Here is a 27,983-nt window from a genome sequence, read left to right on the forward strand (position 1 = left end):
GTAAAAACTAAAGAGAAAGGCTTTTGTATTTGTTTTTAATTGATTGGGAAGACGCTGTTTTTGGTATTTTAATTTTGTGCCACTTAAACAAAACTCACATGCAAGTCATGTGCTATAAACTTCTATCCAATATAACAGTAAAATTAATGTTAGGGTGCAAAGTATAACAAGGGTCATAATTTATGGTGCAAAGTGTAATCTAAGATATAGTTTAGGGTAATAAAGTGTAATTTTCCCAAAAAAATATTGATTTGTATGTTGAATCCCAAAAAATTATGTTCGTTTGAAGTATTTAGTTTAGCTATCTTAGAAATCTGTTTATAATTCAAGGAAAAAAAAAAAACAACAACAACAAAGTAGGAGAATGCAAGTTCATTGTAAATCCATTAAAGTAGGAGAATGTAAGTTCGTTGTAAATCCATTTTGGTAATGTAATGAATTGTTAGCCTTTGTGTGTTATTTGGAACTGTGAGTTCTTGCAGAGGTACTTATCTACCTATCAATGTGTTTTAAGCAACTCAGGCCTTTCATTATTTCTGAAGCATACACAAGCAGCCCATCACATTCCCTATATCAGTTTGGTATCAGAGCTTGAGATCCTTAGGATTCAAGTTCGTTTTCAATTTGTTTCTTCATTTTATGTCCAAGAACCTATCAAGATTCCATCTTGATTACTTTTCCTAAGCCTAAAATACCGCTAACAATTAGTTTGTAGTAGCAAGAAGCCATGGTGTTTGAAAAGACAAGGAAAGATAAGGGCAAGAAGCAAGCTATTCTTGTAGTGAGGAAAATGATATTGCATCCAATGGAACTGTAGAAGGGTTCAAAATGGCTTAGAAGCTGAAGTGGAATTATTGAGGAGGCAACTTACAAGCCTTGACTGGACAATTGAAAAGAGAGGAAGATACAATAACAATACTACCAGCATGGTACTGCTAGAAGTGTAGTTATAAATGAGGAGGATTATGAACAACCTTTTGTTCATATTCCTAGATCTACAAGAGAGGTATGGGCTCATTCCTATAATGGTCCAACCAAGGGAACCAAAATAGAAATGGGATTAAATCTTCAAAATTGAATTCCTTGAATTCGCCGGAAGCTTGAATCATAAGGAATTTGTGGATTGGCTTAACCAAGTTGAGGAGAACTTTGTATGCTATGATATACCAGAATCCACGAAAGTTAAATTGGCAGCAACTAATTTAGGAGGCAAGGCAAGATCTTGGTGGGAGCAGTTGAAGATTCAAAGATTGAGGGAAGGAAAAACCAAGATTCAAAATTGGGAGAAGCTAAAACAGAAACTTAGGAAGCAATTTTTTCCGTACAACCATATCCAAACCCACTTCAGCAACTTGCACAACTGCTGGACAAATTCAAATGCAGCGAATAGAGCAGTATTGACTGGGACTCAACAAAAAATGAGATCACAATCAGTCCTTTTAAAAATTCAAGAACCAGCCCAAGTGGTGGTGGTGCATCAAACTTCACTAAACATTGGAGGCAACCAACCAAGAATGTTGAGATTGGGTCAAATAATACTGGATCTAGTGAATTTTCCAAGATACCAGCCAAGATCCAGCCTAAAATGGTTAAAGGGTTAGAAAGACAAGACTCGATGGTTATTTTTAATAGCTACATTGAAGAATTGATTGGTGAGGGAGGACGAGAATTGGCTGAATGCATAATAAGTATGGTAGAATCTGTGCATGGTCAGTATGTAGAAGAATGAGCAAATGTTGTTGTTAAGGAAGCCAATGAGTCTCTAGTGGCAACAAGGGTTATGCAAGTTCTAAAACAAGAAGTGGAGGATGATAGACTGCACAAAGGTTATGTTCTTTGTGAGGAGGTAGCCATGAATGGGTTCCATCTTTTACATAGATGTGAAAAATCATATGAAGCTATCATGGGCAAAAGGTGCAACACACACGGCATGTACAAGCTAGTGCATTCACACTCCTTGCAACCAAAGAAAGGGAAGGCAAACCCCAAGCCAACGGTCAAGATGAAGAAGGTTGATTCACCAGTGAAGAATAAAGCCCTGTAATGTCAGAATATACATGATTGATCATTAGCGAGGCAAAACACTTAATGTTCAATTTGGTGTACATGTTTTACAATTGAAAAGTCAACCAACTTTGAGAACAAGTTTTCTTTCAAGAAAGGGAGTCCTCTTAATGCAGATGCATCTACATTGGTGTTTCATTTGTGTAGGACTTGGCTGGGAAGAAGCAAAAGCCTTTGGTGTGCTGCAACAACAACAAACTCATCATACAAGGCAACTGTACCATCCTATAACTTCATACAAATCTTGTAGCAACCAAGAGCACTCAAGGTCAAGTGCTTCTTAAGAGGGAGAGTCCTAATGCAGGGCATTTCAAGTAACTATGTGCCTATATCCTAATCCTCTTGGAACTAATTAGTTAGTTAGTTAGACGATTTCTTAAGCATTAGATGATAGGATTTAGACACTTGTCAACCATCTAGAGGCTACCAATGCCAAACAACTAGTATAAGTAGGAAGATGTAAGCTTTTCTAAATCATTTTTGGTAATTGAATGAATTATTAGCCTTTGTGTGCTATTAGGAACTCTATGTTCTTGTAGAGGTACTTATCCACCTATCAATGCGTTCTAAGCAACTTAGTCATTTCATTGTTTCTAAACCATACACAATCAGCCCATCACATTCCTACATCAAATGATCTATGATACAGATAGTTGTAATAGAGAAAAACTTAACAGGCGAATGGTACTTAACCTTATTAATTTAGTAATTAGCTTGTTTAGAGTATCTATATGGCTATGACTTGCCTAAAAGTGTATTGAATCTTCACTTAGGCTAACAGTACAGTCACCCTTGATGTACTTAGAAAACATGATAGCAATTAAAAAGTTTTCTTTGACAGAGGTTTGATCAAAATATATTCTTAAAATTACTCATATGCGTCTCTCTTTTTGGTGTTTTGTCAAATTCACATTAACACTTATGCTTTTTCCAAACTCAACAAAATGACTAGGATTCGCAATTTTGAAGTCCTATCAACTATAAGACTTATTTAGACATGCATTCAATCTTTGATAGGCATAAAAGCACTAACTGAATTTATTTTACTTTTGAAAATCGGTTTCACCATTTCATATTAGCTTTTTATTTATCTCAACTGTGTAACGAAATAATCAATACAAGAGGAGCTTATGTTACTTTTGAAAATCCGTTTCACCATTTCATATTAGCTTTTTATTTATCTTAACCATGTAAGGAATAATCAATAATGGAGGAGCTTATGCTACATGGCCATAAAGATAATTTCTTATATGATATTTAAAAATAAATTTATACTGTGCCCGTGCATCGCACTGGACATCGGCTAGTACTGCAAATGATAGAAGAACCCACTACTCTATAGTCCTTTCTTTTTTTTTTTTAAATAAGTAACTCTACAGACCTAATTACCAATATCTGTTGGAATTCAAGGTCTCCCCCTGCAACCACTACGCTAAGAAGGCTGATGTTGTGTAAACATCAAATTACACCAAAAACAAAACAAAAGTTAAACCAGGATATCAACCCTTTATTAGGCTATGAAATAAAAACCCTAGATACTTGTTTGGCTACAAGGCTTGCAGTTTCTTGGTTCATAAGGCTGACAAGAATTTGCATTTGCTGTCAAAATTCTAAATTGCATTGGATAAGTATTTAACAATTTAACTCAAAATTTCTTTTTTGTTTCTCTTATCATTCATGTTTAGATGCAAACCTAACTATTATTCATATGAACCACTGAACATGAACATTTTTCTGAAAACCATTGAACATGAACATTTTTCTATGAAGCAAATTTCACCTACAAAGGAAAAGAGAAGTATAGAAAAACACTACTAAGCATGATGATAGGGTCGTGCTCACTAACATGCATATTAATTAACAAGGCCAAACTTATACACTATTAGGTAAAAGACAGAAGGTATATATTAGCATATGGGAACATGCATTAATATTAGAAAATTACCTGCCCACGTACATTTCGCATTTCACCTTCTTCATATCCATCTAGTTTTTGTTTGACACGCATCAGTGCATGTGTAGCATCCTTGTTCCCTTCACATTCATCTTGTGAGTCTTCCAAGATTGTCTCCAGATCATCATCTGTTTCCTATCGAGGAGAAAAAAAGAAAATGTTTCTTGACCAATTGTGTATAACATGCCTGACATACAGACATGTTGGGGCAAATTATACATTTAGAATAAGTAATTGAGAAGAAGATAAAGAGAAACGAGAGAAAAGTTTATATGGTTCGGCCTTGTGGCTTACATCCACAGGACAAGAGCCCAAAGGGTTACATTTTCTCATATACTTTTCTTGATAGTACATTGCAATGAAATTCATATTTATAATGGAAATTACACATAAAAGTCAATGATAATTTAAATTTTGAATTGGATATTGATTGTCACAATCCCATAATTTTCTCTAGAAATCAATCCCTTGATTTGCTGATTAAGCCCAAGATTTTCTCTGCAATCAATGTCCTGATTTGCTCCATTTTCATAAAAAATATATTTTATTTTCTAACAGTAACGCAACAATTCCAATCAAAGAGTTCCAGCTAACTAAAAAGTAGAGTCATCAAGTAAATTGCACCAGCGACATATCTGGGTACTAAAAAACACACCAAATGAACACCATGTGGTATTTTAGTTAGGGAAAAAAAACCCTCGGCAAATGATCACATCTTCATTGAATTGTATTATGATTTTTAAAGTCATTTAGTAAGCTTGTTTTTTGGGTGCCAAAATACAATATGTGATGCAGATGGAAGTATTTTTGTACTAAATAGATTTTTATTACAGCTTATGTGATTTTTTGTTTTGTTATCCCTAATGAATAATTAAGAGGCCAAATTATAACAGCTTAAAAATTTCATGATTTTAATTGAAACTTCTTAAAATCTAGTAATTCATTTTGAAACAACCCGAAAACTATACGGAGAATAGTGTAATTTACCCTTTTGTTTTGTTTTAAGTCACTAATATTCCAATATTATAATTATTATAAACAGTCTTTCACACACTTCAACACAATTTCAAACAAACCTGTCCTTTTCCCTCTCTTTTTTCCAGAGGCAAATTAGTCCTGGACCCAAATATATGCATATGAAGAGAAAAGTTTCTGAAATACCTTTTGACGCTACAAAGCCTTCTGAGGAGATAACCCACTTATACAGTTGGCATTTCATATAGTTGCAAGATAAGATGATACTGCATGTGTACAATTTGGCTGACTGAATAGGATGAGATTTTTATCAGAGAGAGAGTTAAAAGTAGGATTTGGATTTTGCTAAATAGGATGAAATTCTGTTGTTTGGTTAGTTAAGTAACTTGGGGTGCAAGAGTTACAGTGATCAGAGAGAACCATATCCACGCTGGTTTGATTATACGATCAGAACTGTTCATTACAAAACTGTTTTGGCAGCCGTAAGTTGGCACAAATTAGCAGGTGATGCAATTAAAAATAAAAAATAAAAAGACATGCAAGATAAGCTTTTGGGAAAATTCTTCCATCTTCCACCTGCCTGTGTTACAAGCACTTGAGTGTATTCATATAACCATATTATAAATATTAGAGGGGAAAAGATTGCTATGAAAATACAAACTTGGATTCCATAATAGATAGAAACCATGATTATCTCAATAAATAATGGATCATAGCCAGTGTAGAACAAACTGACCATGGAACCAGCAGCCACGCTTTGTGCGTAAGCAAGTCACTTCCCAAACCAGTCAAGCCTGCATGTGGTGTCACACAAAAAAAAAAGTAACTAAGTTGATTTTTTTTTCTTTGTGATTTTGTTTTCAGTTTTAAAAGATATTTTCTACCCAGACAAAGGATTAACCTGAAATTCTCTGAGACTCCATGAAATGCTTTACACTTATCTTTTTCCTATCAAAAAGACCAAAATACTTGAAGGTGAACAAAAAAAATTTATAAGAGCAAATGATAGAGTAATTTCAATCTGCTTTCCCAATTCACTAATGCCACTTTCATATTATCGTGTTTACTGTCAGGTGTTGAATTGTTTAGTCTGGCAACAGAATATTTCACAAGAAGTAAGGTTTATACGAGAGTGTTCTCATACATGCTTTTGGTTTAAGCTTCTTATTAAATTATTGCATCAACATCACAGTTTTAAAAGCATTCATCTGTAAGACTGAGAACTGCACTAATATTAAGGAAAAGTAATGCTACGGACACAAACTATTTTACAACATTTTTACAAACTGCTGATGTGGCAAATTCTTACTAGTTCTAATATGGGCCCATCACTAACATCACATTTTTACTTGCGATAACTATTTGGAAAATACTAAAGTCACATTAGCAATTTGTAAAAATGTTGTAAAATAGTTTGTGTCTGGGCCATGCATATATAAAACTTTAAAGATTATGGTCAGACTTTTTGGTAGTGAGCCTTGTATTTACCAATCCTTTAAAAGAAAGAACAAGGGCTCAAAATGATATTATAATCCTTTCCCAAAAGATCTCCCAGTGAAGAAATGAAGACATCAAAGCATTTATTCGAGAATAAATATGCATAAAATAATCACTATTATTATAATTATTATGAAGAGATACTACTAATTTTTCTTTACTTGAAGTCCCCACTGGCTGTTATTCTCCAAAGTAATTTTATCATCAATAATGAATGTTTGCACTTGAAACAACACTTCTATACCAATGTTAGACAAACGCTCAATTAACAAATCCTCAACTGATTTTTCAAAAAAGCCTGTTTTCAAATAGCCATACTAAACGAACACCAAGTCTGTTCTCCTGTGCTTTTTATTTGAATCCTTTATAATAATAGGGGGTATCTAATAATTCGTTAGTAGTTATGAATCTTTTATATTTCAAATTGTAATTCTAGAGACTAGTAATTTGGAGTCCTCTAATTAATAAAATTCATTATCACTTATTAAAAAAATATATATTATTATTATTATCATAAAAAGTACAAAAGCATATGGTACTTACATTTGTCATGTGCTCTCGGCATCTAAGAAATGACCAGTCTCCTAATCCGTACCGACCATGAGCACCTCCATTTCTACTGCAATTTGAAGAACATGATAATACCATATAAAGAGAAGATACAACAGAGGCAACACTAAAAGATCAAACCTATTGGAATTTAACTGACCTCCTAATAAGATATTCCCCAAGAGGAAGGGTGCCATCAACCCATTCAAGAACACTGGCACTCAGAGTAAAAGGAACCACCTATTTAATGTAAAAGATGCAAATTTCCAAACTTCATGAGCACCATAATTATTAACAATGAACATTAAAGTTCTATGCACATATGTATGTAACAATTAAGAGAAAGCAATACCTGCAATCATTTTATTCACAAGATTTCATATACCCCAAAATCATTAAAGGCTCGAGCCTACTAGAGTAATGTCCAACTATGGGTCAAGTTCTTCAAAAGTTGGATAAGTAGTACATGTACAGAAAAATCGTCTGCATTGCACAAGTTATACAAATTACTAGAACTAAGAAAAATGAAACGTGGGTTCCAGTTAGCTTAAACTTGTAAAGTCTCTAAAAAATGAAAAATGAAACTGCCCAAAGAAGTTTATGTCATGAGTAGATATGTGTGAGGGGTAAAATTCCAATATCAGTATAATTTCCCACATATAAATAAGATGTATGTGTGTGTTAAGGTAAAGTAATTAACCCAAACACAAGTTCCAAGACTTAATTACCCCTTTTGCTGCCAACAATCAGACAGTGATTCCCATTGCTTCTAATCATGTGTTTCACGAGCAAACCTTGAGAAGGAGCGGAAAGAGGTGTAATTGCTACTCCATGTCTCTACAGAGCTCAAGTCCCTAATATATTTACTAAACCTTTGTGCAAGACACATTTGTATTTGTTATTTAGGTAACAAGCTGGGATTATATAATATATGTCGCAGTTTGAGAGGGGGGGGGGTGGTTATGAGAATGTATATGTGAAGGGTAAAATAGTAATATTTTAATATCAATATAATTACACACATGTAATTACTATTTTAATATCTATATAATTACACATGTAAGTAAGATGCATATTTGTTATGGTAAATTAATTAACCCAAACACAATTTCCAAGGGTTAACAGTTTAAAAGTATATTTAATTATTGACCAGATCAAAGAGCTAAATCAAAATAAATATGGAAGAATAATAGTATCCACTTATCAACAATCAATTGTTTCTAGATGGAAATCCAAAGCAATTTTCTTTCATGCAAAAGTTTGATCGGAACTGACTTTTCATTTTTACCAGAACTTTCGTTCATAAGAAAAATCCATCAAATTAATCTCAACCATGTCTTGTTATATATGAAAGGAGAAGATACCTTGTTTGTACACACTCCCAGTCTTTTTTTTCCATGTATCCTGATGGTTCTGTAAAAGGTGTTAACTGAACCAAAAAATTGTTCCATAACCTGTAAATGATTTAGAGATATACCATCAGTGTAATGAGACAAAAAACATGCATCCTGTATTCGTAAAAAATAAGTTATTCCAGCATTCTTATATATATATATATATATATATCAAAAGCAGAGGAAATAAAACTAAGGTGAAACTATTACAGAGGAAGTGTTACGTTTATCATATATATATATATATATATCAAAAGTAGAGGAAGTAAAACTAAGGTGAAACTATTACAGAGGAAGGTGTTACGTTTATCATACTCATACATATGCATAGACCCAATCCCAACAAAAAGCAGCAAGTTTACTGATTTTAAAATGTACCAATTATGTTTTTGATAAATGAAAATTTTAATAAACCTGAATGAGAAAAAAACACCAAACAGTTAACAGGACATGTACTGTAAGGGGTAATCAACCAAAAGTACAATAATCTAGAAAATCTAGCATACTAGAGAATGAATGACCACTTAGCGTAGCCATCCAAGTATAAAAGCTACATAACAAACTCAGCTTCACATTTGCCAACAAATGTTCCAAGCCTTCGAATGTCCTGTTATTCCATTCCATCCAGATAATCCATGTGATGCATAGAGGGATAGCATTCCAAATAACTCCAATACAATTCTTAGTATCCCACCAATTTCAACACACCAACAGATCCACTACCCTCTTAGGCACAACCCATTGCACCCCAAACTAGCAGAAAACAAAATGACAATACCTCTCTAGCCACAACACAATGCAACAGCAGATGATCCACAAACTCCCCATCCTGTTTACACATACAACACCAGTCAACAATAAGAATCCTGTCTTCTCAAATTATCATAGTAAGGATTTTCCCTAAAGCAGCAATCTAAATAAAGAAAGCCACTTTAGAAGGAGCTTTAACCCTCCAAATGCTCCTCCACAGGAATAGGCTGGCACTCCTTGTGTAACAATTTATTGAAAGATTTTACCTCAAGAAAAGGAAGAAGAACTTGGCAGGTGGTTGATGCAGACCAATAAATTCATACTCATTTATGTAATGCCAATATCAGCTATGGATGCAGATGGTCACAACAATTTTTTTTTCTTTATGCACATTGTTAGAAGTAGCAAGGACTGAATTTGGATCACATACTGCCAAGCATGGTCACATGGACTTTATGCTTCCCATTCAAATTGATTGAAAACTACTTATCAAATATTTTCCCAATTTTTAAATGTTAGATGCTAAATAAGCATAAAAAATGATGAAGAGTGTGTAGCTAAAATTCTTACAGCATCTTGTCACAGATCATCATTCCAGATTTTGTCAGCTGTCCATATTTGCGACCATCAGAACCTAGGCATTCTACCACGTTTGGAGCATTAATCCATTAATCCATTCATTACCCTGTATGTCGCATCATATATAAGTACTGCCATTATAGTGTGGGAAAAAAAAGTGCAATTTACACCTGCTAAAATGATTTTTGGTTAAAGTTACAGGACTAAAATAACCAACTTCAAACTTAGAGAATTAAAATGATTTTCAGACAAAGTTAGCAGGTGTAAATTGCATTTTTTCCAAATTATATAAAAAAAAAAAAAAAAATGTAAACTGGTATGAGACTGATTTATCTGGCTAATACATACATTACAAAATCTGCTAAACCTTTCAAGTAAGGAAAAGAGCCTTAATGATACTGACAGCTACGATCAACTGGAAAGGTGGTTGTCACTATTGGTACCTAAAGATCCAACACAAATGCAAAACTTCTAAGTTTGTACTACTTTAACTCTGGGAATAAGGAAAGAAAAGTAATGCAAGATCAATGACACAATGTATCATCAATAAGCCAAATAAGAAGCAAATATTGAACGCATCATCATGCATAAGTCGCAAGAGTCACAAAAAACACCCACAAAATCTTTGATGAATTTGCACAAATGCATAGGCTATTTCAGATTAACATTTTTATTCCAAGTATTAGAAAAATAAGTCTACATCTTTTCTTTTTCTTTTTTTTTTGGAAGGGGGTGGGGGGGTGGTGGAGGGGGTGATAAAAGTGAAATTGTAAGGGGTTCCATCCAAAATAGGCTCCTTTTACACAAGAGGCACGTGATTCCTGACATTTCATTTTAGCCCATACTTTAGGGGGTAGAAATGTAATGATTGAAAAGTTTGTGGGACTAAATTGTGATAAGGCCAAACCACAAGGGTGGAAATTGAAATTTATCCTCTTAGGAAATTGAGGGACATTTTTAGCTTTGAAACAGAAGTATTGCGACAAAATGAAAACTAGTATTTTCGATAAACAACTGAACTGCATTAGATCGTAGACATCTGACAATCATGTAATGATGCTGTGTGAATGAAACTACAAAAAAGAGCACCTAGAAACCAGATAGTAGAATTGCTAACATAGCACAGTTAGAGAGAAACAAGTAAAAGGATCTAGCTGACCAGGTATCTACAAACCTATATTTTTTTTTTTTGTCTAAAAGCTCCCATTCACATTACCATTCTCTCTCATCAAGGAAACTATCTTGGGCCAATACTGCATCATCAAATCAATATAAAACACAAAGATCCTAGACTAGAGATGACAGTTTTGTACTTAAAAGTTCTAGCTGTCAGACTACATATTTCTCTTGGTAGCGGCATCCTCTTATTGGTATCCTGTTGACAAAATCATGTTAGTTAGGTGTCAACAAAGCAAATACGAAGCTTTCACAATAGGAACACAATATTGAGTTTTTCATAATTTTTTTAATCGAAGATAAAAGTTTTTAACTACCATAATTAAGAACTAAAAAAATGGAAGAGAACAAATTCTGAAATTATAACCTATTTTTCTAGCTCACTCCTTGTTTCTAGTTCTGCAAGTTTGATATAGATCTCCACCATTTGATTCATCTATAAAGAGAGAGAGAGAGAGAGAGAGAGTGATATAAGATTTTACATAAGAATGGAATCTTACAAAGGTATATTTACAGAAGTCAAACATATGGAAGTCACTTTTACTATAATAGTTCAATGATGGGTCCATTTGAGACCCGCTTATTTTGCCAAAATTGAAATTTTTTTGCCGAAAGTACTATAAATATGGGTAAAAGTTAGCTAAAATAGTACAATGAGACCCATAAATAATACCAAAAAGTACAGTGAGCCCATAAATAGTAGCAAAAATAACCTAAATAGTAAAATAAGTTGACAAAAAATAAGCTATTCAAACACAACCGATATGATAACTCTAATAGATTTTCCGCTGCAATTTTTTTTTTTTTATCAAAATCTACCACGAATGAGATTCCACTACACTGTTTTTCCTTAGTACGGTCACCATTTGCAAGAGCTAGAAGCTAGTAACACAGAGAGAAGTAAGACATTAAAATATAGAAAGCCTCGCAAAAGGGCACATTTACAATACCTCCAGTCAAACATGCAAAAGTGCATATGAATATATCACTGATAAGGTGAAGGGTTCAAGTTTTGCTCCTTACTTATCAGTTGCAATTCCATATAGAAGTAATCCAAAAAAAACTAAAAGGAAGAAAACCATAACCGTATAATATGCTTAAGACCAGCAAATGGAGTAGAGCTTATATACCTGAAAGATTGTGTGGTATGGATGGTCAATGTCCATTTTCTTCACCAGTGAAAACAAAGCAAACTGCATAGTCCAACAATCCTGGTTAAAAATGAACACCCAACTCTATAATGTATAAGAATATCAACTCAGTTTCAAACCTAAAAATTATGTGGCCCTGAAGTGTCCTTTAAGCTACCCATTCTTGAAGCAATTTGGTACGCTAAAGGTATGAATTTGTAAGACTGAACCTATATATATATATATGTGTGTGTGTGTGTGTGTGTGTGTGTGTGTGTGTGTGTATTTAAGAATAAGACATCAAACACCCATAAGATAAATTCTTAAATAAAGGGAAAAAAAACATTTTAGGAATTAACTAACTATGCTAATTTCAATGTACCGCATTAATTGTGCTAAACATGCTGTTGACAACATTTTGTCTAGAAAAGGTGATCACAGGGAAACTAGTCAAAACACCTGAAACCACACATGTTAGATCCTCCAAGGAAGCCATTTTCTCTTTAATTAAAATTCATGCAAAGTAATTCAGATTCAGCGTCATATATTCTCACATAACATGATTCAAGCTTTTCAACTTTATCCATTTCACCCAAACAGTGCATAACAAGTTTCAATTCGTTGACCAGAGGACCTGGATAAATAATTTCATACTACTCGCATCATATTTGATACCCCTCCAATGCTAGATTGAGAAAATTGTCTCTACCATCCTGCAAGAATTGGTAATTTAATAAACTTTAATTAGTCAACAATACATTGGTAGTGTAGAAATTTCAATACATAATGGAGTTGAGCTACCAGTATTGCATGCACATAAATGGCACAACACAAGCAAATAAATATCCAAAGCATCAACTTTGTTTTCAACATTAACATAACAAAATAACACATTGGCGGTCAAATAAAAAGGGAATATAGGTTAACACCATTTAAACTTATAAAGTCCACAAATGCACTTTCTTATCAAACTCATGAATCATGTTAAATAAAACATATGAAAATATTGAATTTCGATACTTTCATAATTTTTGAAATAGTACATATCAAAAAGCACCTACACCAATTAAACCACCAAAATCAGTCAAATAGATTACAACACACCATATCAAAAATTTACCAAAGCATTCAAATAGTGAACTCTCAAATTCCCACAACTCCAAATATTTGCTAAGTTTTTATTTGGTGTGTGTGTGTTGAAATTACTTCTCTTTTTTTTAATGCACAGAATGTGACATGTTAAAATGCAATACCGTGAACACGAACATGCCACATTACAGCATAAAGCACAAGACATAGTGGCACTAAATCAGGCATAAAAATAAATGTGGTTTAGGATAAACTCAAACCAAGAAAATAATCATTACTTAATCTATTTCTCAAACAAAAGATCATAAACATTGATAGAAGCATCTTGTACATGACTTGAAGAATTAACCTGTAAAGAATTTGATTCCAGGAAATATAGTATAAAATGCATCCATAAAACTTTTTTGCCTTTTTCTTTTCAATTTTTCCCTAAAAATGCATACTCAAAACATAATATTCAAGTTTCCCGTCAAGCATATATATCAATACCATTGAATCATCAAAATATCCATGCCTTAAGGAACAAAAACAATTTGATTACGGGGTTGAATTATGTGACCCTGAATCATTTCCAGTTCAACAAAAGGACAGGTTTTTGAAACACTTGAAACTGATGTCAACCTACTTTGTATTGGAGAATGTCATGTAAAAACAATGCAAGGAATATGACAACTTTATTTACAGCATATGAAGTGGGAAACAATTTAATGTTTCCTTCTAAGGGAGCAAATTCCATGCTTGTCAAATTCCTCAATCAATACATTACACCATAGACATTTATTGGCCCCAAGTAATTTTATGAGCATAGTGTTTATGTCAGCTCCTTTTCCAACATGTTAGGATGTATGTAAATTGTCAATCCCAGATGTTCTTCCCTTTGTCTGGTTTAAGAAGATAAAAGGGGAAAGTCCTAAAAGTACAAACTTATAATAATAAACCCCCAAAAAATAATCACAAAGCTAAGTACAAACTTAGGATGTGTTTGGATACTTTTTATTTTGCTAAAATTGAAAACTTATTGTTGAAAGTACAGTAAATAAAGGTAAAAATTAGTTAAAATAATACAGTAGGCCCATGAATAGTACCAAAATGTGCAGCAGGACCTATGAATATTAGCAAAAATAAGTTGAATAGTAAAACAATTTTAATCTTCCATCCCAATCCAAACGCACACTTATAATTTAATTTTTGTGATGTATTTCAAGACTTAAAATTTTATCTTCCTATCTCTACAAACGTTGTCCTAAAATAAACTAAGGAGCAACCTGTGCCAAATATGATAGCAAATTCCCTACCTATGTTGGGGAAAACTATATTAACAACGATGGTAGTTCAAACACACTAAGACAAATTAAAAATGTTCTTAGTGGACAAAAAGAGCACATTACCTCCGCAAGTGCAAAGCTTACACCACAAGCAACCAAGCAAAAGATAATTGATAATGCAAACAGAAAAAACAGGATGGATTTTATAACTCTGACAAGGATCAACAGAATCAACTGCACACATCATAAATACAGCCTAGATGAGCCATCGAGAATCATGAAATAAACAAAATGAGTTTGAAACATAACAGGATTGAAGCAAGTTTCAAACATCCTAGGTATTTTTTTATGCCCCAGCCCCACTCCATGGAAAAGAAACAGATTGATAAGAAAATGGCTACTTAATGAATTGGCCTTGGTCAGGATTCATGCTCATCTATCATGAGAAATTACCAAGTATCTTTCCACTTTGACAGACTGAATCTTCGTTGGAGATCAAAAAACCTTAATTAATGACACTTTCAAGGAAGCCAGGCATTACAAGAATGGACATCTTCACCCAGATTTTATATTCATATTTTAATCATAAATTTAGATATATAATGATTAAATAGGCAGATTAATTTTTCATTTTGCATAACTGGAAAGAAAGAAAAAAAAAATTTGGGGGGGGGGGAATTTGATACTCGTTATCCTTTGCCTCAAAAAAAAAAAAAAAATGCTTTAAATAAATAAATAGATGAAAAGGCATTACATAACAATATCCACCAATGATAAAGAATCACTTTTTCAAAATCAAAATATCAATCTCTATTAACCAAAATAACAAAATCCACCAATAATAAAGAAAAAAAAAAAGTGAAGCACCCCCAGACCAAGAAAATCCGAAATATAAAAGAAAATAAGCCAATCAGAGAGCAAACATCACAAATTACATTAAGAGCAATCCAGCAAGTGATCATATACCCTCACTAATAATTGAAACTAAGAGAACAACTTCAAAAATAAAAAATGAAGAGAGATACGGGGGGAGAAAGACAAAGTGATTATAAAACATATATAAGAAAGAACTAAGAAGAAAAGACAACAAAAGTGGCTGCGAGCTGACTTCAAAACTACTTGAACAGAGCTATTAAAATAAAATCTTTTAAAGCCTAAATATAATGAAGTGCCTGTGCATCCTAGTCTAAATCTCTAGGCCCCACAACATCTAAGAACGCTTTTTAAAAGGGGAATTTAAACATATGAGGCCTTAAACAACAGCACCACTTCCTGTCCACCTCAACCACATCTTAATATACCAAAATAGATACTAATGGGCAAATTCTAGGTACCTCACACTAACAACTAAAACATAAAGCTTCTCAAAGTAAACTCACTTACAAGTGCTTGAAACAGCGGCTCTGTGCCCAATAATACTTATAAGAACCTCAATTCCAGCCAACCGATGACATTTATGCCTATGATGAACAGCTGCAGCTATTTTATAATGCATTTCTACTAAAAACTGCACAATACAAGGAAACACTAAGAAATAAGAAAGAGATCTGGATTATGCAAGAGAAATTTCAGAAAACCCGGAAACAAAAATATATTGGATGAAAATGCAACATCACCATGAAAACTCTATCTGGGCGAAAAAATGTTAATCTTGTCAACTACACCAGCAGTTACATGATTGTCCTCCCTGCATGAGTCCAGTAAGAACAAATGTGAACATAAGGCTCCACAAAGGAACACAGATAAATCAAAAAAATGTAGAAAGGCAATGCACATTTCCAAAAAACCATCAACAACTTTTTGAACCACATGCACAATGGTATCCCCAGAAAATATAGGGACCGGAGGATCTGATGCAGAAGAGGCTAGAGACAGAATGTGGCTGACAATAGATAGCTGCAAATAACAAAGAAGCCAGATAACATATTATAACTAAAGACTCTTTAAAAAATTCACTTAGTCCTGACTAATGAGAAATATATATTAGTTTAACTCTTTATCAACTATAATATATATCAGAACAAATCAGCATTTGCATAACGAACCTCTCGTGGAGAGATGCACATTGAAATTAGTGATGTTGTACCATTGGGCTGGATGGAGAAGAATTATCCATTGCAACTGCCCTAAACTAGCTCATTGAACCTACTAAGTTTAAGAAGTTCTTTTAATCCAGTAAGAGTAAGTGGCAATCAGCTGATACATAGTAAATTATTTTTTTGACAATTTATGTCTTTTCAAAATTTTTAATTAAGGTTTAAATGTATGGCCAGGATTTAATCAAAGGTGGAGCCAGAGTTCGTTTTAATTAATGTATGGCCAGGATTCACCAACACAAAGAATGACTAAAACAACACAACAGGACAAAGGGAAAAGGATTGGAATGAAAATTTCAAACCGTAATTAAGAAAGACCATAATTTGTAATCCTCTTACAAACAAAGCCTATGACAAGCAAACACTACACCAGTATTTGAAAGAATTAAAACAAGCAGAAACTGTCCTTATAAAGCAAGGATTGTAACAGAGAAACAAAAACAGAAGTATAAGAGAGAGAGAGTGAGAGCTTATCACCAAATCAAACTCTGCCACTTGCCCTACCAAGCACCCAAAAGAAATTCCATTTGCTGTCAACATGTCATGATTGAGATTTTTAAAATGCACCCTGAATTACAAAAGTTACAAAAACAATGAACAGAAGAACAATCCTGAGACAGTGGTACAAGGTTGAATTTTTTGGGGTAAGGACACAGTGGTACACACAAAATTTCCCTAAGCACAGTACTCCGAGTAGCACTACACAATCAGCACTAGGGTACAAAACATACTGATAATGGGTTATAAGGACATTCAGAAAGGTAAATAATATAAACTAACCTTGTTTGACAAGATGATCCCATACAAGCGGTCAGGTTCACTGATTTGAGTGACTGCCAAGACCAGTATTTCAACATGAAGTGCTAACAGGTGATCAAGAAGACCAAAACAAACAAAAAAGACAGGAATTACGAGAATCTTCAAGAATGCAGAGGACCAAAACAGAAATAATAACAGTTCAAATGTAGTCGAAGATTACATGGATCCATAGTGGCTATCTATTTTTCTACAACAAATTGGTCCATAAACATGATCCTGAATAGCAGGGGGGAAAAAACCTCCATATCCAAAATGGGTACGGCACACAGTATCTCCATGAGACTTACAATTTTATTATGGGAGAAATCTGGACTCCCAGTATGAGGCTATTGAAATGCTCTTCACACCAATACCCAATGTATATCATAGAAGTAAAATACGAACCATAGATCAATAAAGTAAACAATCAATGTCACAGAAACTGTCAAATAAATGACAAAGAAGTAAATGGATTGGGACAGCAAAATTAGAAACACAAAAATAAGAAGGAAACTTCGATAATTACAATGGCTAATTTAGCTACAAGAATATAATCAATGCAAAGTCAATAAACCTCTGAACAAATAAAACATGATAGAAAAGAACAATAGACCAAAAAACTATCACATTTAATGATCCTAGTCAAACAAAGACTTAATCCCAATTAAATCAAGATTTTCATTTTGATAAATAACTAAATCCAATTTCTTTGAAGCTACAAGCCAAATATAACAGCTTAATATAAACACAAATTTATAAGTTTGTGTGCATGTAGATAATACCTGGTCCCACAAAGATGTTGCCATTTCTACGGCACTTGATGTAGAACTAAAACCTTTACTTTTGTGGAACAAGATTTTGATTACTGTCGTGGAAAGGGATTTTCAGCTATAACTTGAAGGCTTCGCAGACCACAGAACAAAGCAGTATATTTTTGGGGGAAGGGGTAGTGGGGTCATTAAAAAGAACTCCCAAATAAACCATGCACTGGCTGAAATTAGTGTATTTAACCTCAATGGGTTATCATCACTGACCCAAATGATAGAAGTTGAATTGTCATGAGAATAAAAATACTTGTTAAGGATTTGTGATCCCATCAGTATTTTTTTTTTCTTTAAGTAAAGCGTTTTTGTGGCAACAGCATCAATTAAGTTGAAAAGATAACTGCATAAATTTGAAAGTAGACAATCTCAATGACAAGTCATATTGACTGCAATGTGACATAATTGAACAAAATTAGCCCTGTATAAAATGAAAACTAATTAATAGCCCAATTTTCAAAGAACAATTTCACAGCATTAAGTGAAAAAAATACGATATCCACCAATGATAAAGGAAAAAAAAAAAGTGAAGCACAACCAGACCAAGAAATTCACTTAGTCCTGACTAGCAAGCACAACCAGACCAAGACAACATACTATAACTAAAGACTCTTTAAAAAATTCACTTAGTCCTGACTAACAAGAAATATAAATTAGTTTAACTCTTTATCAACTATAATATATATCAAAACAAATCAGCATTTGCATAACGAACCTCTCATGGAGAGATGCACATTAAAATTAGTGATGTTGTACCATTGGGCTGGATGGAGAAGAATTATCCATTGTGGATGCCCTAAACTAGCTCATTGCCCCTACTAAGTTTAAGCAGTTCTTTTAATCTAATAAGAATCCGTGGAAATCAGCTGATACACAGTAAATTATTTTTTTGACAATTTATGTCTTTTCAAAATTTTTAATTAAGGTTTAAATGTATGGCCAGGATTTAATCAAACGTGGAGCCAGAGTTCGTTTTAATTAATGTATGGCCAGTATTCACCAACACAAAGAATGACTAAAACAACACAACAGGACAAAGGGAAAAGAATTCGGATGAAAATTTCAAACCGTAATTAAGAAAGACTGTAATTTTTAATCCTCTTAGAAACAAAGCCTATGACAGGCAAACACTACACCAGTATTTGAAAGAATTAAAACAAGCAGAAACTGTCCTTATAAAGTCTGGATTGTAAGAGAGTAAAAAAACAGAAGTAGAAGAGAGAGAGTGAGAGCTTATCGCCAAATCAAACTCTGTCACTTGCCCTACCAAGCACCCAAAAGAAATTCCATTTGCTGTCAACATGTCATGATTGAGATTTTTCAAATGCACCCCGAATTGCAAATGTTACAAAACAATGAACAGAAGAACAATTCTAAAAGTAAATCCAATATTTCCCTTGCATTTAGAATGATGATTAAAACATACAACTCATTTCTCATATGGCTGCCAAATGACAAAATTGATGATCTTATATTCTAAAAAGTTGTGAAAAGTACAAGTAGAAGGAAGAAAGGAAAAAAAACAAATAAAGAGGACAAACAAGATGGGTAGAACTGGAATTAGTTAAAACCAAACAAATGGAGTAAGAAATACACACAATCAAAACACCAAATTTTGTCACTCCAGCAAATTATTTTTGTCAACCAAGTAGTTAAGGGAGTATTAAGATCAAAGGTAAATAAAATCTAAAACACAATAGCGAAAAAGTTATGATAATATCACTATTCAATATATAATTTTTAAGGCACAAAAGGAGAAAAGTACCAACACGAGATTGTTGAGAAAACAAAGAGAATCATGATCTCAACCCAACATCACTCCAAAAAATTAGTTTTCTAACTCATAAAATCTTAATCCAATAATTAGACCTTAAAATTTAGGAGAAGAATACAGAAATCAAGAAAGAAAAGCCTGAAAAGCCTGAAATAAATGCAAGCACCAATTTTCATTTACAAAGCAAATATTTAAATACTTGAACACATAATAACCACCAAGCCAACAATAAGGGAATGGAAAGTTTACATTATTGTACTCTTAAAAAAATGAACCGAATTGATCTAGTAAAGCCAACTTTGCCAAAACATTCATACCTTCAAAACTACCAAGCACCAAAAGTTCATAAAATAAATTCAACAAGGGATAGTATCAAGTTTAAGAAAACAGTAAATTTAATATTTATAAGCAAATCGTTAGAGGCCAAGTTTACCACAACAAACTCCTTATTAGGTAGCCAACTAAAAATACGCTAAGACTGCTGGAATTAATTAAAATCCACAAATGAAAAAACCCACATTATTTTTCTCATGCCAACCATATTTAGATCAAAATCCTCGTTAATCTAACTACTCCACACCAATAAGAGGCATTACCACATTCAAATTAGATACGAGCATGCCAACACAATGACTAAAACAAGACAAGGGGACAAAGGGAAAAAAATTGGATTGGAAGTTTCAAACCCTCATTAAGCTACTGTAATTTATAATCCTCTTGGATTCAAAGCCTAAAAAAGGCAAACACTGCAACTGTTTGAAAGAATTAAAACAATGAGAAACTGTATTTATAAAGTGAGGATTGTAAGAGTAACAAATACAGAAGGATAAGAGAGAGAGAGAGAGAGCATATCACCAAATCAAACTCCGCCACCTGCCTTGCCAAGCACCCAAAAGAAAATTCCATCTGCTGTAAAAAAGTCATGATTGAGATTTTAAAAAAACACCAAGAATTGCAAAGTTGCAAAACAATGAATGGAAGAACTCTAAAAGTAAACCCAATACTTACCCTAGCATTTAGAACAACGATGTTTGGCACAAACAACTCATTTCCTACAGGGTTGCCAATGACAACAATGATGATCTCATATTCTGAAAAGTTGCTATAAGTATAAGTAGATGGCAGCAGAAAAAAAAGCAACAAGGACAAACAAGCCAGGTAGGACAGGATGTAGTTAAAACCAAACAAACAGAGCCAGAAACACAGTCCAAACACCAATTTGCGTTAAAAAAGTGACAATTTTAAACCCATAAATTTATATATATATATATATATATATATAAATGAATTAAATGTTGTCAAAATTTAATATTGCAAGGCATACTATAAAATAAACTTCTACATTCTGTAATTAATATAAAAGAAAGGTGATTTTGATGAGAAAAAATTAAGTCAGAATTTAGGGGAACTTATATTCTGTAATCCTCCATAATTGATTCACTGATCTATCTTCTATAAGTAACATGAAATTTGTTGCAGGCAACATTTCTTATTTATCCGCTAAAGAGGAGCAGCAGCAGTTTGAGTTATCCATGCATGTTAAGATTAAATTAAAGAAGCCACAAAAGCTGCAGTTCCTTTTGAAAATGCAAGGGACACACTCTCTTTCTTGTTCTATTTGTCTCCCCCCACTCCCCCCCACCCTTTTTGGGTTGTGTTTTTTGTGGGGAGGGGCACAGTGCTACACAAAAAATCTACCTAAACACAGCACTCCAAATAGCACTACACAATCAGCACAAGGGTACAAAAGATACTGACAAAGGGTTCTAAGGACATTCAGAAAGTTAAATAATATAAACTAACCTTGTTTGACAGGATGATCCCATACAAGCTATCAGGTTCATTGATATGCAGAGGACAAAAACAGAAAAAATAACAGTTCAAATGTAGTTGAAGATTACATGGATCCTTAGTGGCTATCTATGTTTCTACAACAAATTGGTCCATAAACATGATCCTGAATAGCAGAGGGGGATGGGGGGAAACCTCTATATCCAAAAAGGGTATGGCACACAGTATCTCAATGAGTCTTACCATTTTATTATGGGAGATATCTGGACTCCCCAGTATGAGGCTATTCAAATGCTCTTCGCACCAATACCCAATGTACATCATAGAAGTAAAATACGGCCCATAGATCTATAAATTAAACAATCAATGTCAAATAAATGACAAAGAAGTAAATGGATTGGGACAGCAAAACTAAAAACACAAAAATAAGAAGGAAACATCAATACTCACAATTGCTAATTTAGCTACAAGAAGATGATCAATGCAAAGCCAATATACATCGAAACAAATAAAACACGATGGAAAAGAACAATGGACCAAAACACTGTCACATTTAATGATCTTAGTCAAACAAAGACTTAAACCCAATTAATGATAAATAACTCAATCCAATTTTGTTGAAGTTACAAGCCAAATATTACAGCATAATATAAACACAAATTTATAAGTTTGTGTGCATGTAGATAATACCTGGTCCCACAAAGATGTTGCCATTTCTACGGCACTTGATGTAGTAACTAAAACCTTTACTTTTGTGGAACAAGATTTTGATTACTGTTGTGGATTGGGATTTTCAGCTATAACTTGGAGGCTTCGCAGACTGCAGAACAAAGCAGTATATTTTTTGGGGAGGGGGTAGTGGGGTCATTAGAAAGAACTCCCAAATAAACCATGCACTGGCAAAACTAGCATATTTAACCTCAATGGGTTTATCATGACTGACCCAAATGATAGAAGTTGAATTGTCATGAGATTAAAAAAACTAGTTAAGGATTTGTGATCACATTAGTACTTTTTTTTTTTGAAAGTAAAGCGTTTTTGTAGGTAACAGCATCAATTAAGTTGAAAAGATAACAGCATAAATTCAACAGTAGACAATCTCAATGAGAAGTCATATTGACTGCAATGTGACATAATTGAACAAAATTAGCCCAATATAAAAGGAAAACTAATTAATAGCCCAATTTTCAAAGAACAATTTCACAGCATTAAGTAAAAAAAAAAAAACAATATTCACAAATGATAAAGAAAAAAAAAAAAACAGTGAGGCACCCCCATACCAAGAAAATCCAAAATATAAAAGAAAATAAGCCAATCAGAAAGCAACCATCCCAAATAACATTAAGAACATCCAGCAAGTTATCATATACCCTCACTAATAATTGAAACTTTGAGAAAAACTACAAAAAATAAAAAATAAAAAGAAGAGAGACATGGGGGGAGAAAGACAAAGTAATTATAAAACATAGATAAGAAAGAACAGAGATGAAAAGACAACAAAAGTGGCTGCATGCTGACTTCAAAACTACTTGAACAGAGCTAATAAAATAAAATATTTTGAAGCCTAAATCTAATGAAGTGTCCGTGCATCCTAGTCTAAACCTCTAGGCCCCACAACATCTGAGAACACTTTTTAAAAGGGGAATTTAAACATATGAGGCCTTAAACAACAGCACCGCTTCCTGTCCACCTCAACCACATCTTAACATACATAAATAGATACTAATGGGCAAATTCTAAGGACCTCATACTAACAACAAATACATAAAGCTTCTCGATGTTAACTCACTTAGAAGTACTTGAAACAGCAGCTCTGTGCCCAAGAATACTTATAATAACCTCAATTACAGCCAACTGATGGCATTTATGCCTATGAAGAACAGCTGCTGCTATTTTATAATGCATTTCTACCAAAAACTGCACAATACAATGAAACACTAAGAAATAAGAAAGAGATCTGGATTTTGCAAGAGAAATTTCAGAAAACCCGGAAACAAAAACATATTGCATGAAAATGCAACATCACCATGAAAACTCTATCTGGGCGAAAAAATGTTAATCTTATCAACAACACCAGCAGTTATAGGATTGTTCTCCCTGCATGAGTCCACTAAGAACAAATATGATAAGGCTCCACTAAGGAACACAGATAAATCAAAGAACGTAGAAAGGCAAAGCACATTTCCAAAAAAACCATCAACAACTGTTTGAACCACATGCACAATGGTATCCCTGGAAAATATAGGGAACGGAGGATCTGATGCACAAGAGGCTAGAGACAGAATGTGGCTGACAATAGATAGCTGCAAATAACAAAGAAGCCATACAACATTCTATAACTAAAGACTCTTTAAAAAATTCACTTAGTCCTGACTAACAAGAAAATATAAATTAGTTTAACTCTTTATCAACTATAATATATATCAGAACAAATCAGCATTTGCATAAAGAACCTCTCATGGAGAGATGCACATTAAAATTAGTGATGTTGTACCATTGGGCTGGATGGAGAAGAATTATCCATTGTGGATGCCCTAAACTAGCTCATTGCCCCTACTAAGTTTAAGCAGTTCTTTTAATCTAATAAGAATCCGTGGATATCAGCTGATACACAGTAAATTATTTTTTTGACAATTTATGTCTTTTCAAAAATTTTAATTAAGGTTTAAATGTATGGCCAGGATTTAATCAAAGGTGGAGCCAGAGTTCGTTTTAATTAATGTATGGCCAGGATTCACCAACACAAAGAATGACTAAAACAACACAACAGGACAAAGGGAAAAGAATTGGAATGAAAATTTCAAACCGTAATTAAGAAAGACTAATTTTTAATCCTCTTAGAAACAAAGCCTATGACAAGCAAACACTACACCAGTATTTGAAAGAATTAAAACAAGCAGAAACTGTCCTCATAAAGTTAGGATTGTAAGAGAGTAACAAGAACAAAAGTATAAGAGAGAGAGTGAGAGCTTATCACCAAATCAAACTCTGCCACTTGCCCTACCAAGCACCCAAAAGAAATTCCATTTGCTGTCAACATGTCATGATTGAGATTTTTAAAATGCACCCTGAATTGCAAAAGTTACAAAACAATGAACAAAAGAACAATTCTCTAGAAGTAAAGCATACAACGCGCTTCTTATGAATCTTATATGGCTGCCAAATGACAAAATTGATGATCTTATATTCTGAAAAGTTCTGAAAAGTACAAGTAGACGGCAGAAAGAAAAAACTAACAAACAAACAAGACAAACAAGCCGGGTAGAACTGGAATTAGTTAAAACCAAACAAATGGAGTAAGAAATACACACAATCAAAACACCATATTTTGTCACTACACCAAATTATTTTTGTCAACCAAGTAGTTAAGGGAGTATTAAGATCAAAGGTAAATAAAATCTAAAACACAAAAGCGAAAAAGTTATGATAAATATCGCTATTCAATATATAATTTTTAAGGCACAATAAGGAGAAAAGTACCAACACGAGATTGTTGAGAAAACAAAAGAGAATCATGATCTCAACCCAATGTCACTCCAACAAATTAGTTTTCTAACTCATAAAAATCTTAATCCAATAATTAAACCTTTAAACTTTAAACTTTAGGAGAAGAATATTGAAATCAAGAAAGAAAGAGAAACTATGGCCTTAGTTCCAGATCAAACTTTGTTGGTCAGGTAGCTATACCAGCGTTAAATTTTTTAAACACGGTAATTGCGGTAACGTAGTCATAAAACCCCAAAGCATCCCCATGCCTGGTCCAACAAAACAAGACAAACCCATACAAGTAAAAAGTTTGAAATCCTATATAATGAACACGTAAAGAAGCACATGTTTAAAGCACCCAAATGTTTACCCTATTAGATAGCCAAAAAACAATGACTCACAATATTGACAAAATCTCCAAAAGGAATAAGAGGGGAAACAAATAGATGAACTTAGGTTCCATGTTTCTTTTTGTATTTTCCAATGAGCTTAAGTTTAAAAAAGTTGTCATAAGTGCAAATTGATGGAAATAGAAAAAGGAACCAGGACAAACCTGCTAAGCAAGGCAAGCAAATGCAGCCTGAAAAGCCTGAAATAAATGCAAGCACCAATTTTCATTTACAAAGCAAATATTTAAATACTTGAACACATAATAACCAGCAAGCCAACAATAAGGGAATGGAAAGTTACATTATTGTACTCTTAAAAAAAAAGGAACCAAATTGATCTTGTAAAGCCAACTTTGCCAAAACATTCATACCTTCAAAACTACCAAGCACCAAAAATCCACAAAATAAATTCAACAAGGGACAGTATCAAGTTTAAGAGAACAGTAAATTTAATATTTGTAAGCAAATCGTTAGAAGCCACGTTTACTACAACAAACTCCTTAAAAAGAAGCCAACTAAAAATATGCTGAGACTGCTCGAATTTTTTTTTTTTTTTATAAATAACGTAAGAATATCATTAATAATAGAAAAACTGCCAAACTGAGTACATTGGGGATGTACTATGGGGCACAAATCAAGAAACAAAAGAACAACAGTCGAGAAAAATAGAAAACGAAGAACAAGAAAAAATGGGAAAAGACCACACTCCATTCAAAGAGAGTGGTAAGAACAAAGACTTAAGCTCTAGCAAAGAACTTCACAACCCTCAAAGCTTCTAGCATTCCTTTCATGCAAAATGCACCAAATCAAGCAATGAGGTACTAATTTCCAAACATCAATGTGACGATGTCGTGCAAACTTTCCTTGCCAAGCCTCAAACATCAATGAGACTGTTGGAATTAATTAAAATCTACAAATGCAAAAACCCACATTATTTTTCTCGTGCCAACCATATTTAGATCAAAATCCTCGTTAATCTAACTACTCCACACCAATAAGAGGCATTACCACATTCAAATTAGATATGAGCATACCAACGCAATGACAAAAACAAGACAAGTGGGCAGGGAAAAGAATAGGATTGGAAGTTTCAAACCTCATCAAGCTACTGCAATTTATAATCCTCTTGGATTCAGAGCCTAAAAAAAGCAAACAGTGCAACTCTTTGAAAAAATTAAAACAACCAGAAACTGTACTTATAAGTGGAGATTGTAAGAGTAACAATACAGAAGGATAAGAGAGAGAGAGAGAGAGCATATCACCAAATCAAACTCCGCCACCTGCCTTGCCAAGCACCCAAAAGAAAATTCCATCTGCTGTTAACAAGTCATGATTGAGATTTAAAAAAAAAAACCAAGAATTGCAAAGTTGCAAAACAATGAATAGAAGAACTCCTCTAAAAGTAAACCCAATACTTACCCTAGCATTTAGAACGACGATGTTTAAAACAAACAACTCATTTCCTACATGGTTGCCAAAATGACAAAATTGATGATCTCATATTCTGAAAAGTTGTGATAAGTACAAGTAGATGGCAGCAGGAAAAAAAGCAACCAAGACAAACAAGCCGGGTAGGATAGGAAGTAGTTAAAACAAAACAAACAGAGCCAGAAATACACAGTCCAAACACCAATTTGTGTTAACAAAGTGACAATTTTAAACCCATAAATTTATATAAATATATATAACATTAAAAATAATTTACCAGCCTTGTAAAAGAGAATAGTTTTACACACACACACACACAAATAAAAATATCACAATTTAATATTGCAAGGCATAGTATAAAATAAATTTCTACATTCTGTAATTAATATAAAAGAAAGGCGATTTCAATGAGAAAAAATTAAGTTAGAATTTAGGAGAACTTATATTCTGTAATCCTCCATGATTGATTCAGTGATCTATCTTCTATTTGTAACATGAAATTTGTCGCAGGCAACATTTCTTATTTATCTGCAAAAGAGGAGCAGCAGCAGTTTGAGTTATCCATGCATGTTAAGATTAAATTAAAGAAGCCGCAGAAGATGCAGTTCCATTTGAAAATGCAAGGGACGCACTTTTAACATGATAAACATTATATATATGTTATGCTAAACATGAGTTGAAAGAGAGAAATCAGAAACGAATTGAAGAAAGAAAGAGAAAAAATCGCATCTGTTTTAAACTATAAACCCTAAATTTTTTTTGGAGAGACGAATCGAAAAACTCCCCAAAAAAAAAAACCCCAAAATCAGAACACAACATCGAACACCATTAATACACTAACAGAATCGGACACATAAAGAGAAAAACAATTTCACACATAATAACCCTATCAGATCACTTAAGACTCAAATTTTTCCTCCACTTTCTCGGTAACCAAACAGACAGACAGAGAGAGAGCGAGAGAGAGAGAGAGAGAAA

At 33.4% G+C, this 27,983-nt stretch overlaps 1 protein-coding gene across 18 annotated transcripts; it reads right to left on the minus strand.

Moving 5' to 3' along the window:
- On the minus strand, positions 1-27,983 carry LOC111994691 (serine/threonine-protein kinase ATM-like). Of its 18 annotated transcripts, XR_010623763.1 has the most exons (20): positions 26,674-27,983; positions 25,742-25,777; positions 21,715-24,770; positions 20,920-21,002; positions 17,299-20,820; positions 16,197-17,086; positions 16,039-16,109; positions 15,806-15,929; positions 12,069-12,781; positions 11,306-11,374; positions 10,111-10,205; positions 9,754-9,868; positions 9,212-9,262; positions 8,404-8,493; positions 7,392-7,522; positions 7,200-7,279; positions 7,034-7,109; positions 5,895-5,941; positions 4,010-5,787; positions 1-2,246 (listed from the first exon to the last, which is right to left on the minus strand). XR_010623763.1 is itself a non-coding variant. In XM_065760349.1 (18 exons), the coding sequence occupies exons 12-16, from the start codon at positions 8,488-8,490 to the stop codon at positions 5,766-5,768; spliced, it is 312 nt and encodes a 103-aa protein (XP_065616421.1). In that variant the 5' UTR covers positions 8,491-8,493; positions 9,212-9,262; positions 9,754-9,868; positions 10,111-10,205; positions 11,306-11,374; positions 12,069-12,781; positions 15,806-15,929; positions 16,039-16,109; positions 16,197-17,086; positions 17,299-20,820; positions 20,920-21,002; positions 21,715-27,983; the 3' UTR covers positions 1-2,246; positions 4,010-4,153; positions 5,730-5,765. The 18 variants fall into 18 exon arrangements, 5 of the variants coding, with proteins under 5 accessions (XP_065616421.1, XP_065616424.1, XP_065616420.1 ...); XR_010623762.1 differs by having other exon boundaries at positions 21,715-26,893; positions 26,997-27,983; XR_010623755.1 differs by having other exon boundaries at positions 25,742-27,983.

Source organism: Quercus suber, unplaced genomic scaffold (genome assembly GCF_002906115.3).
Source record: "Quercus suber isolate HL8 unplaced genomic scaffold, Cork oak 2.0 scaffold_363, whole genome shotgun sequence".
Taxonomy (NCBI): domain Eukaryota; kingdom Viridiplantae; phylum Streptophyta; class Magnoliopsida; order Fagales; family Fagaceae; genus Quercus; species Quercus suber.

Coding starts and splice junctions, on each gene's coding strand:
- LOC111994691 (XM_065760350.1), bottom strand. CDS start 8,490: ATGGAACAATTTTTTGGTTCAGTTAACACCTTTTACAGAACCATCAGG. Junction 7,110..7,199: donor GGGGAATATCTTATTAGGAG/GTCAGTTAAATT, acceptor TTCAAATTGCAG/TAGAAATGGAGGTGCTCATG. Junction 5,788..5,894: donor GGAGTCTCAGAGAATTTCAG/GTTAATCCTTTG, acceptor CACCACATGCAG/GCTTGACTGGTTTGGGAAGT.